General features: G+C 41.3%; 1 protein-coding gene across 5 annotated transcripts in view; it reads right to left on the bottom strand.

Annotated features, from left to right (window-relative positions):
* PLD1 (phospholipase D1) overlaps nucleotides 1-16749 on the bottom strand; it is a 183466-nt gene that overhangs the window by 44103 nt on the left and 122614 nt on the right. For all 5 annotated transcript variants that reach the window (XM_037046527.1, XM_037046528.1, XM_037046523.1 and 2 more), the window contains 2 exons: nucleotides 11622-11732; nucleotides 8988-9076 (listed from right to left, as the gene is read on the bottom strand). In XM_037046527.1, coding sequence (XP_036902422.1) covers nucleotides 8988-9076; nucleotides 11622-11732 — 200 coding nt within the window. The remainder of the gene's footprint in view (nucleotides 1-8987; nucleotides 9077-11621; nucleotides 11733-16749) is intronic.

Below are 16749 nucleotides of genomic sequence, written 5' to 3'. Positions count from 1 at the left end.
CAGGCTTTTGGTTAAAGTAAGTTTGACTTTCAAAACTCACTCTTACAGCAGTGCTATGTATAATAGCTAAAAATTGGAGATAAGTGTCCAATAATAGAGGGATGGTTGACAAAATTAGGCTGTAGGCACTCAATGGGTATAACTTTTTGCACCACTAAAAATTACCATCACGATGACCTCCTAGCAGAATACTTCTCTCACTGTGTTGCAAGGGTGCTGATGCAGTTACAATTATGAGACAATTATAGATGTGGCAGGCTGATACTATAAAACATTACATAATTTTCCCCTTAAATGTGTTAACTTCCCCCCACTCTGTGACTGAAGACCTGAACCAGGCGTGGTCGTAGAGTGGGCACTCTCAAAAAAGGAACCAGGGCACAGAGATGTCAGCTTCTTTGATTGGGGAACTAGATAGAGATTCTTTGAGCTGAGTCAGGAGTATAAAGAAAAGAAAGAGAGACTCCTCTGTGCAGGGTCCCTGTCTTTTGCCTTCAAGCAGAGTTCCGGGGACAATAGGAACACCCCATCACCTTTCCCATGCGAGGTCCCCTCAGGGGACCCCTGAGGAGCTGAGGAACCCAGAGAAGTGTCCACCAGTCCATGTGAGGTGACAGCAATACAGGAGAAGTGGCAGAAAGGCAGGGATGACAGGAGAAGGCTGAGGCCCCCGAGTCACAGGAAGCCAATGCCAGAACGGGCCGGAGACAGGTCAATGCCAAAAGCCAGAAACCCCTTCCCAAAGATCCAGGTCCCCTCAGCATCTACACCAGGGACAAAGGTGTGTAGCCGCCTGGCTGACTGACTGACTACAGAGCAGAAGTAGCAAGAAACCCCCAATTCTGCACACATTCATCAGGAACTGACTAAACTAAATCCTTTTGTTGCATGAACATGGACTTGAGACAGAACTTCAGGTGAGTTACAGAGACAAAAAAAAGTGACAATTCGACAGAAATAGAAGTATGTGTATTACCATGAATAAAAAGGGAAATGGGAAGACAAAAAATGAAGTTTTTAGGGTGATGAGAATATGGAATCTTTAATAGCATCTTTAATTTTTGTGACTGCTGTCACGCTGTCCATCCCTGTAAAAGGGGAGTGCTAATTCACCACACACACGGGTGGCCGCAGTGGTTCCCCTGTCCCTTGTCCCTTGTCCTCCTCTCTGTAAAACCCCCTCCTCCAGTGCCCGAGGTCCGTCCTCAGTGAGGAGGGTAGTCAGGAGAAGGGGGTCTGCGGATCTGTAATAAGACCCCAAAGGGGGTCATTGTGCTTCTCTAGTGAGGAGATGCTGTATTTTTTGAGAACTTGAGATTTATAAACCATATTTCATTGCTGTAAACTTCAAGAGCTGGTTACGAATCCAATCGTTGCTGTAGCTTTTGCTGCAGTGACTGCCTGCAGAAACAAGGACTGTGGTTGGGCCTCAGTGCTTTGTGCGGAGAGAGTTTTACCCTACAGTGCTATCAGTTCTGTGGGAATTGGGTCTGTTGCTTCTCCGCAGGATGCAATCCATTTTGTTGTGTTTGGTAATTCTTTTAAAATGTGGTGGATCTTCCTGAGCTTCGGTTTGCTCCTCTGTGAGAGAGGGAGCTGGCTACAAGCATTCCTAGTCCACCAGAAATACTGGCCCTATTTAGCACTGACTTTGAATATTTTATGTGTGATTTTACACATTATGAAGTACTATATGTATTATAGCACACGCACACATAATCTTCCCTGTTGAAAATGGCAAAGCTTTTCAATGTAAGAGTGATCAGGTTAGCTCAGTGTGAAGGTTTCATTCCGGACTTCACAGTCTTGGGCAGGCACGGCCCTGCCCCTCTGTGACCCCAGATAAGACTCTGCAAAACCCTTCATTCAGCTGCTCTCGCCGTGGCCCAAATTTTCATTCTCACTTCTACTGAGTCTGCCCCTTCCTTCCTTCCTTTTCCTGCCCGGGCCCGCGCTCAGGCCCAACGACTGCTGGCCTCCTCCTGGTGGTGAGCGGTCAGTCCCACTCACCAATAGCTGTGTGACTCGGGCAAGTTGCCGTGATCTTTACCTCTCTCTGTCTGTGCAGGTTACCATGTATATAATTTTTGGAATCAAGAAAAAGCAAAAAAAAATGATCTACATTAAAAGTTCTCCTGCCGTGATGTGCTGTCACCTCTGCTCCAGAAATTTTATAGAGCTTGGAAATTATCCTATAAGAAAAAAAATGTGAAACCAGCAAGTGGTGTCTTAGTTCAAATATTTTTTATTCTTTTTATTATAACTGTAGTTTAAATTTCTTTAAGACAGTGCTTTGAAAACATACCCCCCCAAAAAGACTGAACGCTGTACAACAGGACATTCAGAACATTTCACATGTTTAAACTCTAATTAACTGACCATAAATTTCTAGTTTTTCAAAAAGAAAAAAAACATACCCATGTGTGCTATTTGGTATGCATAGAATGTGGTAATTATAAAATGTAGAATTTTTTTAAGCCTAATAATTTTTTATGTGTCAAGCAATTACTTAAAAAAATAAAATATCACCCTGGCCTGTGTGACTCAGTTGACTAGGTGTTAACTGGCAAACCAAAAGGTCGCAAGTTTGATTCCCAGTCAGGGCACATGTCTGGGTTGCAAGTCTGGTCCCCAGTTGGGGCATGTGCGAGAGGCAGACAATTGATGTTTCTCTCTCACATCAATGTTTCTCCCCCTTTCTTTCTCCCTCCCTACCCCTCCCTCTAGAATCAATAAAAAAATTAAGAATAAATAAATAAAATATTCATCTGATTTTATTATTTTAGAATAAAGCAACTCTCATGGATTTCTGGAAGGCTTCACGTTAGAACTTTTCTACTTCCCTGAGACGAAGGAAGCCGTGTGCTGAGCGGTGATGAGCACACGGCGAAGTCCCAATGACATGGCTGGAGCCTCAGTCCCACTCACCAATAGCTGTGTGACTCGGGCAAGTTGCCTGGTCTCATCTGGCCTCAGAGAATCACTATACACCTACTTGATGAGGTCGACATGATAAATAAATGAAGTGATGTATATAAAACACCTTGGATGCAGAACAACTCAAAAATTTGGTAACACTACTATTCAATGAACAACCAGTGATTTCAATTAGAAAGCTTCTATACCTTCAAAGAACAATAAAGTAGTGCCTAAAATTAAAACAAACAAAGCAAAACTGAACTCATATTATACTTCAGAATACCTCTTACTTCATTTATATTTTGGGAGAGAGTGTTATAAATCAATGATAGGGAATCCAAAAATCGATTCCCAGGGGTGTCAGCTGTGGATTTCTGGCAGGACATCCACACCTCTAGACCACAGGTGGAAACACAAGGTCCACAGGCCGAAGCCATCCCTCCACCTTGTTTTATCTGGCCCAGCACCTTGTTTCTACCTGGTGGCAGTGCTGAGCTCCTTGCCCCTAGTTAAGGAGCAGTTACATTTATACAGTCCTACAATTACATTTGGCCCTGTGAAGGCAACCAGAAGGTTGAGGTGGCCACGGTAAAAGCAAGCTGGACACCCCTGCGACGGTATTTAAACAATGCGCCTCTTCCTGTCTCAGGACCAACGAGGGCCAGCGGTGGGAAACCAAAGGAAGTTTCACTTGCCCAGCGGTAGCCATCGGATGATTTAAAATAAGGCACACCAGACATCTATTTAATTAAAACACTTGTTTCTAACATAAATACTAACTCTGAAGCAGCTGATTTGAGTATTGTGCTTCTTTTTCCCTGCTTGAATTTACAGTGAGCTAGCAGGTTTCTAGATGAATAAATTTCCTGAAAAAAGCATAATAATTTCTTACATGAACTAGCAGTTTATGGTCTTTAAATTTTTTCGCATCCATTCACAGGAGCTAGATGAGGTAGGTTTGGGGGTGGGGTTTTTTTTTGAGGATTAAAAAGACAGTGTCAGAAAGGCAAACTGACATTCTCCAAAGGTCACATACCTGTGGATAAGAGAGTTGGAAAGAACCCAGGTCTCTAGATGCCTGGCTCCCAGTCAATTCCAGATTCCCAGAGGAACGCTCCCCACACCACTTGCTCATGGGCAAACGGCAGGCCCTCTCTGGCGCTGTCTACAGTTACAGGAGGCATGAAGGCTTTGAGTGATTTTCAGAACTGTGTATTTTTTCAATGTACTTTAATGTTGTATTTTAAGGCAGTTTAGTATTGAAATGCAGAGGTATTAGATCAACTGCTTACTTCATGGCACGTGTCGACTTTGTGCACAATGCACTCACTCTCTTGCTTCATGACTTTTTACCAAGGCAGCAAAGTTATGCATGCACCTGATCAGTTGGTTCTACTCCCTCTTTTGGCTTAAACAAATATGGCATAAATCAGTCAACTTTAGGCTGTGGATTATGATTTCTTCTCCCTGAAATCTGGCCAGATTGGAGTGGTCAAAGCCAGGCTTCAAGTGGGTTGAGAGCTGGTCTCCACTCTGAGACAGTTTGACTTCTGAGAGCAGACCTTTCGGTTTCTGCAGAGATTCCCACAGCTGTTCTTAGTTCAGCATGGGGTGAACAATATTATGAGACTCTAGGTCACGGACCAAGCATGAATGCTTTGCACAAGCCAGTTTCTGTAAAGAATTATGGCTGTTGAGAGGGAAGCAGGAGGAAGTGAGGGAAGCAGAGAACTCACCTCAGGAAACTGGTATGAGGCTGGATTCCAGCACTGGAAGAAACGTAAAGGCTCGGCCCAGGTGAGGGAGTTGGCACTTTAAAGACTCCTATCTCTCTAGGGTGGGAGGGACCTGGAAGAAAGCCTGTGCTCCTTGGTCAGGCTGGCCGAATGCTGACTGTCATTTCCCTCTGCCTGCTTGGTGCTATATTCTATTCTTTTTCCAAGAGCCAAGATTATACTTGTTGCTAGGCATGTGACTTTGGGAGGGAAGTTCTGAGTCTCAGATAAGAGGAAGGCAGAGAAGTCAGTGAAGGGAGAGAGAGGAGCAAGCTAGGGGCTGGTACACCCCAGCCCCCCAGTGAAAAGGAGGGCCCCACTGCTGGCAGCCTGCATGATGAACTTTTAAATTCCACCCTTATCTTCCCTAAGAATAGAAGCTCAGAGACTTGAAATTATTCAATGAAAACCTACTTTACAGTTGTAATTAACGCAGGAGATGAATAATAACATGGAGATACCGAGAAGGAGGAAATGCACAAGATATTCCCGGAATAGGTGTGTATAATCAACTAAAACTTTGAACGTGTGACAGACATGCCACTTTGAAACGTGACTGTCAAAGACAGTGAGACTCGAGAGATCAAACACAGGACCCAGTTAATGTGAAATTCAACGGACTTGATTCTTGTTTTTTACAGAGTGGGCATGGAGTCGCCAGTCTCTAACATGCCTGTGAACTTGGAAGCATTGGATACGGTAAAGCACAAACATAGGCTGCCTCACCTTCCCACCTCTTCCTTTCAGGAGTGGCCCACAGTATCACGGGGAAATGTTCAATCAGACAGTAGCTGAAGGTGCCTTCCAGCCCCAAAATGCTCTGAGTTTAGAAGTAGTCCAGATTTTTAAAGAGAGTAATATACTAGAGAAAAATATTCTTCCAGGCTCCCAAAGACTTAGAAAAACCAACCACTTACAAGTCCTTATGAGACCACGTACTACAGGGAAGTAATAACCCGGACGAGTGAAGCACAGATTGAAGGTGTACGAGCCACTCTCCTTATTAGCAGATCCCAGTTCCAAAATTCATGATTCACTGCTCAGCTCAATGAGTTCATTTGTCAGCTTAATGTTCTCCCTTGACTTCTTCCAATTTCATGAAAAAATTATTTTTCCTTTTTGTCAAATATATTTTATAGGTAAAATAGATACTCCTGCACCATGAAATGCAAGAGTTGAAAGAAAGATAATGCAATTTAGTAAACAAGACATAAAAATGATCCATAGAATTGGAGAGCTGGCAAGGATGCAAGAAAAGTGTGTGTGTACATGTATGTTCAATGGCAAATGAGACTTTTTTTGAAAGTCATCTCAGAAATAGAACCTATGGTTACTTTCTTTTAAAAAATATAAGAGAAGGCAAAGGGCAAAGGTCACCTGTAATAGCACAGATCATTATTAATATTTATAGTCATATATGCTGTTCTAGATGAGCAGTAAGCAATCTTGGCTGTGCTCTGAAGTTACCTGTGGCACATTATAAAATGCAGGGGGCTGGCCCCCCCTCCAGAAACTTCTAATCTAGGGAGCCTGGAGGTGAGTCCAGCTCTCTGTGTTTTCGAGAAGGTCCCCTGGTAATTCTGATGTGTGGCAAAGGCAGAGATCCCTTCACAGCACCTCCTGCAGGATGCAGTAGGTATTACGATGTGCTGCTCAGAGGCTCTCACCATGGGGTGGAGACAGCCATTTCCTCTCTCACTGTGAGTTTGGGCCACTGACTACCCACGATAAAGTCCTTCTCCAAGAACTGTCCTCCCCAGTATGAAGAGCCCTGCCCCATCCAAGCTCGCGCCCTTTTCCCATAGGCAGCCTGCATCTAACGACCAGTTAGTGTGGGAGGAGGGGACACCAAAGGCCCAACCCTCTAGCCTTCATTTGGGGCAGCCCTGAAGGGGTCTTTGATCCTGTCAATGAATTGAAGGTAAGTGATGTGCGGGAAGACACGGGGTTGGAAGTCCAAAGACTCGAGCTCAAAGTCTTCTTGCCTATTGCTGTGAGTGGCCTATACAACTCATATCACCACATAAATCTCACTTTTTCACTCTAAAAACAGGGATTGCAAGAACAATAACAGCAACAAAAACTCTATGATCTACGTTCAAGAGCAGCTGTGAAGATTCAGTAAGAGTCTGTAGAAATAAACTATTAACCACATAAAATGGTGGTAGCTACCGTTCCAAACTATTCTTAGGACTAAACGTCCCCATTTATCACATGAAGAAAAGATTTTAAAGCATCACATGTCACTGAAAGTCAAAAAATGCCTCAATCACCCAATGCTTGAACTTGAACATTCCCCAGTGAATGTGTTCAATGGACTGGAATAATAAAATGCAATTGCTTTGTTTGTTTTGCTGCTTTTACACAGAGCTAAAGTCAGCCATAAAAAGAGCATCCCAGGTGCCAAGATAATTCAGTGGGGAAAATAGTCTTTTCAACAAATGGTTCTGAAATGACCGGACAGCCACATGCAAAGGCATGAAGTGGAACTTCTACCTCCCACCATGTACGAAAATAACCCCCAATAGATGGAAGACTAAATGTTAGAACTAACACTACAAAATCCTTAAAAGAGAAGAGCAGTAAATGCCCAGGTTCTCGGACAAGGCACTGGCTACAAAGCTCTGACACCAAAGCACACGCGGTAAAACAAAAACAGATAAACAGGACTTTACCAAGATTACGATGCTTTGGGCTTCAGAGGACACTCTCAAGAAGGAAAAAAACACACCAAATGAAAGAAAATATTTGAAAATCATAAATCTGATATGAGACTCGTATCCAGAATATATAAAGAACTCTGAGCAATTCAACAAGGAGACAACCTAACTGAAAAGTGGGCAAGGGCTTTGATAGACATGTTTCCAAAGCTAACACATGAGTGGCTAACAAACAACCAGAAAAAAATACTGAACATCACGAGTCATTAGGGAAATTCAAACCAAAATCACGAGGAGATCCATTTCATACCTGCTAAGATGGCTAGAATCATACAGACAGGTAGTAGGTATTGACCATGATACAGAGAAGTTGGAGCTCTCATACAATGTGCAAATGTAAAATGGTGTGGCCACTTTTGAAAACAACCTGGCAGTTCCTCAAACTGTTTAAGGGTCACAGAACGAGCTAGCAATTCTATCCCTAGAGTAATGAAAAGATGTCTTCATAAAAACTAGTACAGGATGTGTATTAGCAGCATTATTCATATAACCAAGGAGTGAAAACAACCCAAATATCCACCAACTGAAAATGGATAGATAAAATGTAGTATATCCAGATAACAGAATATTATCTGTCAATCAAAATACATGAACTACTGATACATTCTATAACATAAATGAACCCGGAGAACATCAAGCTAAGTGAAGGGAGTCAGTCACAAAAGAACACATATCATATGGTTCTATTTACATGAAATGCCTAGACCAGGCATGTCTATAGAAAAGAAAGTAGGCCCCTGGCTGGTGTAGCTCAGTGGATTGAGTGTGGGCCTATGAACCAAAGGATCGTGGTTCGATTCCCAGTCAAGGCACATGCCTGGGTTGCAGGCCAGTTCCCGGTTCCCAGTTCCCGGCAGGGGACGCACGAGAGGCAACCATACATTGATATTCTCTCCCTCTCTCCTTTCCTTCCCCTCTAAAGATAAATAAATAAAGTATTTTATTTAAAAAGGAGCAATATCATTAGAAAAGAAAGTAGGAAGAGAGTAGGTTAGTGGTTGCCAGGGGCCCAGGGAAAAGGGGATGAGCAAAACAACAAAGGTCTGAGGTTTCTTTCTAGGGTGATGAAAATATCCTCGATTTGACTGGGCGATGGATGCACAATGCTATGAATACAGTAAAAATCACCTAATTGTTTATATGGCATGTGAATAATATCTTAATAAAAGTGTTACTAAGAAATAACCCCATGAGCTAACAAAATAAGACATATGGTAACAAGAATTTAAATATAACTAATGGAAAAATATTATGACTGTTTTGCTTTTATTTCTAAGTAAACTCAGCTCATTGTCTGCTGTTGAACAAACCAAATCACAAATCTGCATGGAAAAGAGGCTGGCCAGGAATAAGTGACTGTGCTCTGGAAGAATTCACATTCCCTCAAAAAAAGGGACTCAAAAGTTCTCGGCCACTGACTCAGGCTTAAGGAATCAATAACCTGGGAGCTTAACCAAATCATGCTTGCTGAGGAAAAGCCAGCTTTTTATGAAATTGGCCTCCCAAAGTCTCTTTAGCAGTAAATGCAAGAACAGCCGCAGTCGCAGCTCAGCCAAAATGCAGGCCCCTTTACCTGTGAGCTCTGAGCACCCTCTGGGCAATGGCGTCGCCGATCTTGTTGAACACAACCTTGTCATCAGCACAGCTTATAAAGAACTGGTTCTGTGGAAAAACAGTAGGACAATCATGTAAGTCTTTCTTGTCTTAGGAGGTTTGTAAGGGAGATGTGGTATACAACAAAACCCATGTTGATATATTTTTAAAAATTTGGACATAGCAGACATGCTCTGATCCCTGAAATCACCTCAGGAAAGGAAATCACAGAATACAAGAAGCCTCATCTCATTCTGGTTCACATGCATTCCCAGGTGCTAACAGGAGTAGCATCTTCATCAAGAGAAAGGCTAAACTATTATTTCATCACGTAAAGTCCTTATATGTTACATGCTTAGAATGAATGGTAGGAACATTCCAAATTTAACTAATGGGAAAATCAGATTTTTTTTTAGATTCACACATTGCATAAATGCTTATGATTAAAAATTCTATGTTGGACAGATACAGAGAACATTCTGACAGAAGTCAAGGGGGAGGGGCAGGGAAGGCTGGGTGAAAAAAAATGATGAGCCGAAAAAAAGCATAGAGGGGGGAAAAGGTGATAGAAGAAGAGCTGACTTTGGGTGGTGAACACACAATACAATATACAGATGATGTGTTGTAGAATTTTATACTTGAAACCTATATAATTTTATTAACCAATGTCACCCCAATAAATTCAATAAAAATTCTATGTTGGCAAACATTGTGTCTCATGCTAAGTTTACTTTTTTTTTTTAACAAGGTAGATGGTAGAATCCTGGTCTAATTTTCTCCATCTTTCTCCATTATTGACTAATATCTGCTTTTGGCTTCATCTTGTTCATTTGGGCCTGTTATTGCGCTTGAACTTCTATTTTAAGAAGCTTATAATCTCTTTTGTATGCTGCATATATATATAAATGGACCAATAAAACAGAAGGCGGAATAATTTCCTTTTTTTCTTTACTTCTATTATTCATGCATCTATAAAGCATTCTACAATGCTTTTACTAAAAATCCGGGGTACAACATTATTATCATGGTATAAAAGATTTAGTTGCTGCATGAAGGAATGTTCAAAATTAGATACAGACATCATCACTATTACAAGTTCTCTTTATACATATTGTTATAATACCCCTGTAACTTTAAGTAAAGTCATAACAAAGTAACCTTTGCCAATCATCTTAAAGAGATGTATAAGCAATGAGTCGGTATATCATCACCTTTATGTAACATTACCGTGTTTATTACTATACACATTTTTATATTTAAGCGCATGTATCTGTAAACTGCCTCCTGAAAACAAATCTACAAGGAGATATTGTGCAGAAACTCACTTGAGAATGTCTTTCCCCTTAGGGCAGCAAACAATCAAAATCTCAGTGGTAACCAAACCGTGTTTGTTTTTCTGAATTTACATCACAGCATTTCTCAGCAGCTGTCATGCACACTGGCCATGTATCATGGCCTTTACTTCTTTGGAGGGGACAGCAGGGTGAATGCTGATGTCTTACCTTGACTAGAGGTATACCAATCAGGCTATTGTCCTCATCCATGAGTATCAACATTGGTGTTACCAAGAAGAGGTCAAGCAAAAGAATTCTGGGTAATGGGTGAGCCAGCTGTTAACATCTCACATTATTATGCTACAATATTTGAAATCAATAACACTCAACATATCAGTATTACTAAACTCCAGACTTTATCCAGAGTTCATGAGTTTTTTTCACTACTGTCCTTTTTCTGTTGCATAATTCGATCCAGGTCACAACATTGCATTTAGCTTGCTAATATTTTTAATACACCTTCTTTTTTTCTACATCTGTGAAATAAATAAATCTCTAATTCTTTCCTACTTGCCTTTAAGGAACAGAACTCAAGAGGGAGGAAAGCAGGGCTAGAAGGCTTTTCTCCAGGCACCCCATCTCCCTCCATAGTTTTACAAAATTCAGTGAAAAAGGCAAGACTGAAATAAAGAAGAGAGATGTGCTCTAGTTTATTTTTGCACTGTCATGACTTTTAACTTTTTCAGAATTTTCCAAGTGCACGGAGGCAGCTTTAGATGGACTATGAAGTGCAATTAAAGTTCCCAAAGTAAACCCAGGGTCCCTAGATCTCCTCCTATTCTTTGAACACAGACTCTGGGATCTGAAAAGCTTCGTAATGAATAGTTGTTCGCACAGGATTGAAGGAGGTGGTACCTGCCCTCAATATTCTTGCATCTTCCTTTTCCATGCTCCTTTGCCTGCATTCTCCCTTCTCCAACATCCCCACACTAGTGGCATCCAGGGGTCTCTATTTTAATAACTTATGCCTGTCTGTGCTCTCCTGAAGCAGTACACGCCTCACATTTCCAGTTCTAGCCAATTCTTAATGTATGCATCCATACTGTAGTGATATAACAATATTATGAGTTGATACATTTAATTACAAGGATCTTGGTGTCTTCTTTTAGAGTTCTGAGCTAGTATCAGGTATACTGGAGAAGTAAAAATTCAGGTAACTGCTCCACATATCAACATACACTTATTAACACAATAGATGCTGAGTTTGGGGACCTTGTAGTCTCCGTCTGATATTTATGGGAAGGCAGGTTGTCATAGCAATTTACACGAGCAAGACTTACTTCTATATAGATATAGTGCTTGCTGTTCTCTATCACATGGACGTAAGCTGTGTGGATGGACTCCTCATGGTACTTGATCCCAGCAGACCAATCAGCAGCAGAGCGAAGCAGCTACGAGGCAGCCAGCAGAAATGAGCAAACATAAGACAGTGGGGATGACACCAGATATACTGATACAATAAAGTCAATCCATTTTCTCTTGAACAACTCGAGGAGTACACTGGCTTCAGTGTCATGTGTGGGTCAAGCAAGAGTAGGTGGGTGGGGAACTGGTCATAGCCTGTAAGGAAGGAGCCCAGCTGGCAATCAAGCACTGAGTATTTCTTCTTCCACTCAATATATTTGTCACTCAAAATTGGAAACTATGAAGTGTTTCTAGTAAGAGTATTTCATACATCCCCTTCTGGAGGCCGAGTAGGGTGACCATTTGTTCTCTTCTTCCATGAGAGCTCCACTATTACCCCAGGATTCCTGTTGTCCTGGTGCATTTACTAATGCTACCACTTTTACTCCCAAAAGTGTTCTGGAACCATATGATATGGCCATCCTAGCTCTGACTCGATAATGCGGTTACTCCTCCTCCCTCAGAGAGATATTGTTCAGAGTAATACATGCTAACAGGCAAAGAGATTCATTTAATCAGCAGTCTGATCTGTGGTGTGCCACTTCACTCTCAGCTCTCTCACTCCCTCTTATCTCTGCCTCCCTCTAATCAGACACTCACCTGCTCTCACCCAGATCATGGTAAGAGCTTCCAGCTCAGACCCCTGAATGCATGTGAACTACACTGACACAGTGTGGGGCTGCCTGGGTCCAAAGCTTAGCTCAGCCACTTAGTGGCTTTGATCTTCGTTAAATTTCTTGACCTCTTTGTGCCTCAGATTCATGCTCTATAAAATGGAGTAGCTACTTTATAGGGTTGTAGAGAGAATTAAATGAATTACTGTGGAATGTGCTGGAGGCCTGGCACCTAGTCACCGCTATGTACTTAGTGTTTGCTATTATTAATGAGAAGACTGGAGGGTGTTTTTGAGTGGTTGCAGACCATGCCAGCGACACTGCAGAGAGGGCGCACTAGATGACACGGAAGGCTTTTCACCACTAAGGCACCATGGGCCATAATCTTTTTCAGCCTTCTAACTGGTATTGCAGTACAATGTTGGGTGTATAGTAGTGCTTTCCTTAAGTAATAGCAGGGCATCACATAGGAATCACTATGAAAGTAGATTTAGTATTCCTGATTTGAAATGAATGTTGGTACTGTTCTTCATGAGGTCAACAGAAATTGAAAACTGAAAAAATTGCCTGTAATTATTAAGAATATATAAAATGATCCAATGCATAATCAGTTTTGTCTGTTACACAGGCACAGGCAAAATAGGTTTGCAGTTGTGAGTGTGTGAAACAGAGTTTATTCCTATTATTTATTATTTTTTCCATACAAACAACTATAAACCTACTTTTGCCCATCCCATATATAAACAATCTGGTACAATTCTTGCTCTAATTAATAACTTTAAAAATTGCACCTATAAAGCTACTAAAATTGAAACTTAATAGTTCCTAAAATCATTGATTGTGCCATCCTTAAAATGTTATTTCTTTTTTCAGTGTGAGGTATTAGTACAAAACAGCTCCCTGCAAAGCATTTTATTTAATTTTATTACATGAATGTGTGCAATAAAACTGGAAAATATAATTGTGAATAGAAATAGTCAAATATCACAAAAGAAAACTCTTAAGAAAATGTATTTTTATTTTTTAATCTTTAAAAAGATTTTATCTATTCATTTTTAGAGAGAGGGGAAGGGAGGAAGAAAGAAAAGGAGAGAAACACCAATGTGTGGTTGCCTCTCATGTGCCCTCTATTTGGGGACCTGGCCCACAACCCAGGCATGTGCCCTGACTGGGAATTGAACTGGCAACTCTTTGTTTTGCAGGCCTGTGCTTATTCCATGGAGCTACACCAGCCAGGGCTCATAAGGAAAATTTAGATAAACATGACCCCCACTGGGAAAAATATCCTGATTTCACATCATCCCCAAAGATCTGCATTATTGTCCATTACTAGAAATAAAGATTGAACAAACAGAAGTCTTAATTCTTAGTTCATTCAAATCTATGCTGAATTTTGTTGCTAAGATGCATCATCTTTAACCTTAGGAGGTTAACCTAAGGCTGAAGGAGAAGAAGAAAATATAATTTTTGGAGAATATGACTTAAGGCCTGTGAAGTCCCAGGAAGAAAGGTATACTTGAGGGGCCTGGGGGCCAGGAAGAAGCACACACATTGCCGAGGTCGGGTTTGGGGCTGCGGCAACAGAAGACGGTCATGCAAGGCAAGCCGGACAAGCAGCTGTGCCTTGCTAGGGCCCTTGGTGGCTGCAGCTGCCCTGGGTCTCACTGGAAACAGTCTCTGCTGAACAGTGAGGAGCTCAGGCGCTGGACTCACACAGCTTAGAGTCCACTGTCAGCCCCACCACTTACTCACTGTGTTATTTCAACCTCGAGGTGTCTTAGTTTCCTCATTTGAAAGAATAAGGGATCGATCGGGAGTACAACTTACAGACGGGTGAGTATTAAATGAGACCATCCACGTACAGCCTAGTGCAACGCTGGGCCGGGAGCAAACACTCCCTGCTTGAGGGGCATCAGCCAGCAGAGACCCCCAGCAGCACACAGCAGTGTCACTGGCCCACCAGTGGGAAACAGCTTCCCTGCTGCCCTTTGAAGTAAGTCACATGGCTTCCTTGAGCCCTTCCCTACCTGCTTTATTCTCTCACAAAACAACACAGTTTGCTGCCCTTTAAAATCTGCATTGACTCCTATATCGACATCCTTCAGAACATTTGTTCTGACATTTTCCCCAAGCATAGGCACAAATTTTTCCAGTATACTTGAATGTCATTCATAATTGCCAGCATATTTTTCTCCCTCCCTCCCTCCTTCCCTCCCCATCTTCTCCCCTCTCTCCTTTCCTGCCTTTCTTTCTTTGTTTTTTATTAATAGAGAAACAGATTAAAGACATGACTCCAGAGGCAATATTTCCCTCAACTTGATAGGACTTCTCAGCAATGATTTTTCTAAGAAATGGCTTTTCTCCAATAAGTTCCCCAATTTAATAAAAAGGGCTGTTCCCTGTATCGATTCTAAATTGATGTTAATTTGGCATCATGGATTTTCTTTCACTTTAAGGAACATGTCAACTGCCCTCTGTCCTGTTCATTAATCTTCCATGGTAATGATAGCCAGGTCCTAGCTCCTTGAACCCTGCTGGTTCTCTGGAAAACCAGGGATTGGGCAAGATGATCTCTTTCGCCCTCAAAGCACTCTATGTTTATGACCTCAAAACAATACTGTCTAGAACAAAAGGGTAAGATTTAGAGCCAGTAAATTATGTGAAATGAAATAATACTGTGGTCAGAACTTTACCAAACAGAGTTCTTTTCTTACTCAGTTTCCGTTCATCTCAGACCTCTCCTGTCTTTAAAAGATTGCACACTATATGTCCCCATTGTTTTCACAACTGGAGCTATTTGGGCAGGTCTGGAAAACATTCACTGGCAACCAGTAGGGATCCAAGCTTTGTGAGGTCTGACACTTTGAAAATTGTGGGGAGTCCTCATGAAGAAAAAGAATATTGATTTATGAATGCAAAATCAGCATGTGTTAGAATTGCTGTAATGGCTTCCTGCTCTCGGTCTTTCTAGTCTAATACGTTCTTCATGTGTATAAGCTTCCGGTCCCGAAGTATGTTTGTTCAAAGGGATGCAAACAAACATGACAAAATGAGATCCTCGGTCACTTAAGCTTGGGGAATTCTCAGCATATTCACTCATGACTTCGTGATACGCATCAGCATAACAAAGGCACTAAGATATCTTATTTTTTTAATCTTGTGCAAAAATGAATTTTTGGAAATTCCACAGAAATCTTTTTATAGAATAGCTATTAGCATTTTATAGGCAAAACCCAATTAGAAAAACTCTGATCTAGGTTAATCTTCATAAAACATTCATGTATCTCTCTTCTTCCTGGATAAAAAAAAGTCCCAAAATTCAGCAACACCTCCCCAGTGAAGTCAAAATAAACCAGGCCTGCAGGCCAAGGCTTTATACCATCTAAATTTCATCTACCACTTCTTCGAGGGCAAATGGTTTACTGTAGTCAGTTTTACCATAGCCTGAACAGGCAGGCTTATTCCTCAGAGGAGACCTAGTACCCTCCCTCTCATGTGCCAAGCTCTCACAGTGTGCTGGTCCATACTTTCATACTGGCATTTAGTCCCAGACCACGCCTACCACTGTCAACTGAATTCTTCAACATCACAGCTTTCTCTCCCCTGGCTGATTATGTCTCCAGAGGCACAGAACCCCTTTTCTCTCTGTCTCCTCTGCATCCCAGTGTGCACACTGATGACTTCACTCTGCAAACAGATGGCACTGTACTTAATAAACACATGTGGCAGAGAAGGTGAACCAAGGGAGGCATTTGGTAGAATGGACACAGCACAGCAGCTATCTGCCTTACCTGGGTGGCCGAATGAGGATATTTAAAGCAGGGCTTTACTAACAGGCATTAGAAGATGTAAGTGTATGTAACATTGAGATAGAATATCCTTTGCTGATCATAAAATTACATAATTCCCAGCAATGCCTTTTTAACAGATGCTTAATAACTTTGATAAATTGATCATTGAGTCCATTTTAATGACATCTCAAATCATAAATTCTCTTGTTTTTTAATATCAAGGCTCCTATTTCACCTTACAGCATGGGTCATTTTTTCCCTTTATGTAGAATAAAATTAAACAGGTTCATAAAATATGCATTAACTTACATAGGAATGCATGTATATCTGTGCCTCTAAGTTTAAATTACTTGTCTCCTTTAGCCTGGCAAGATGACGTATTTGCTATAGGTATTTCTCTTGTGATCTATCTTCTTGATTATTTTATTATTTGATTTATGGTCTGAAGTGTCTTTTCATTTCTTATATACACAAGTATCTCTACTTGCACATAGTACAAAGTAAATGAGTTAGGTGTTTTATTTATGCAACCACATTTCCTTGAATCCATGTCCAGATTATGTAAATCTAAACTAGCGATGTCACAGCAAACTGCTGGA

This window comes from Sturnira hondurensis, unplaced genomic scaffold (genome assembly GCF_014824575.4).
Source record: "Sturnira hondurensis isolate 20B ecotype Veracruz unplaced genomic scaffold, ASM1482457v3 Scaffold0005279, whole genome shotgun sequence".
In the NCBI taxonomy this organism is placed as follows: Eukaryota; Metazoa; Chordata; class Mammalia; order Chiroptera; family Phyllostomidae; genus Sturnira; species Sturnira hondurensis.
Note: the sequence above shows the minus strand (reverse complement) of the source record. Positions and strands in the feature narration are given on the sequence as shown.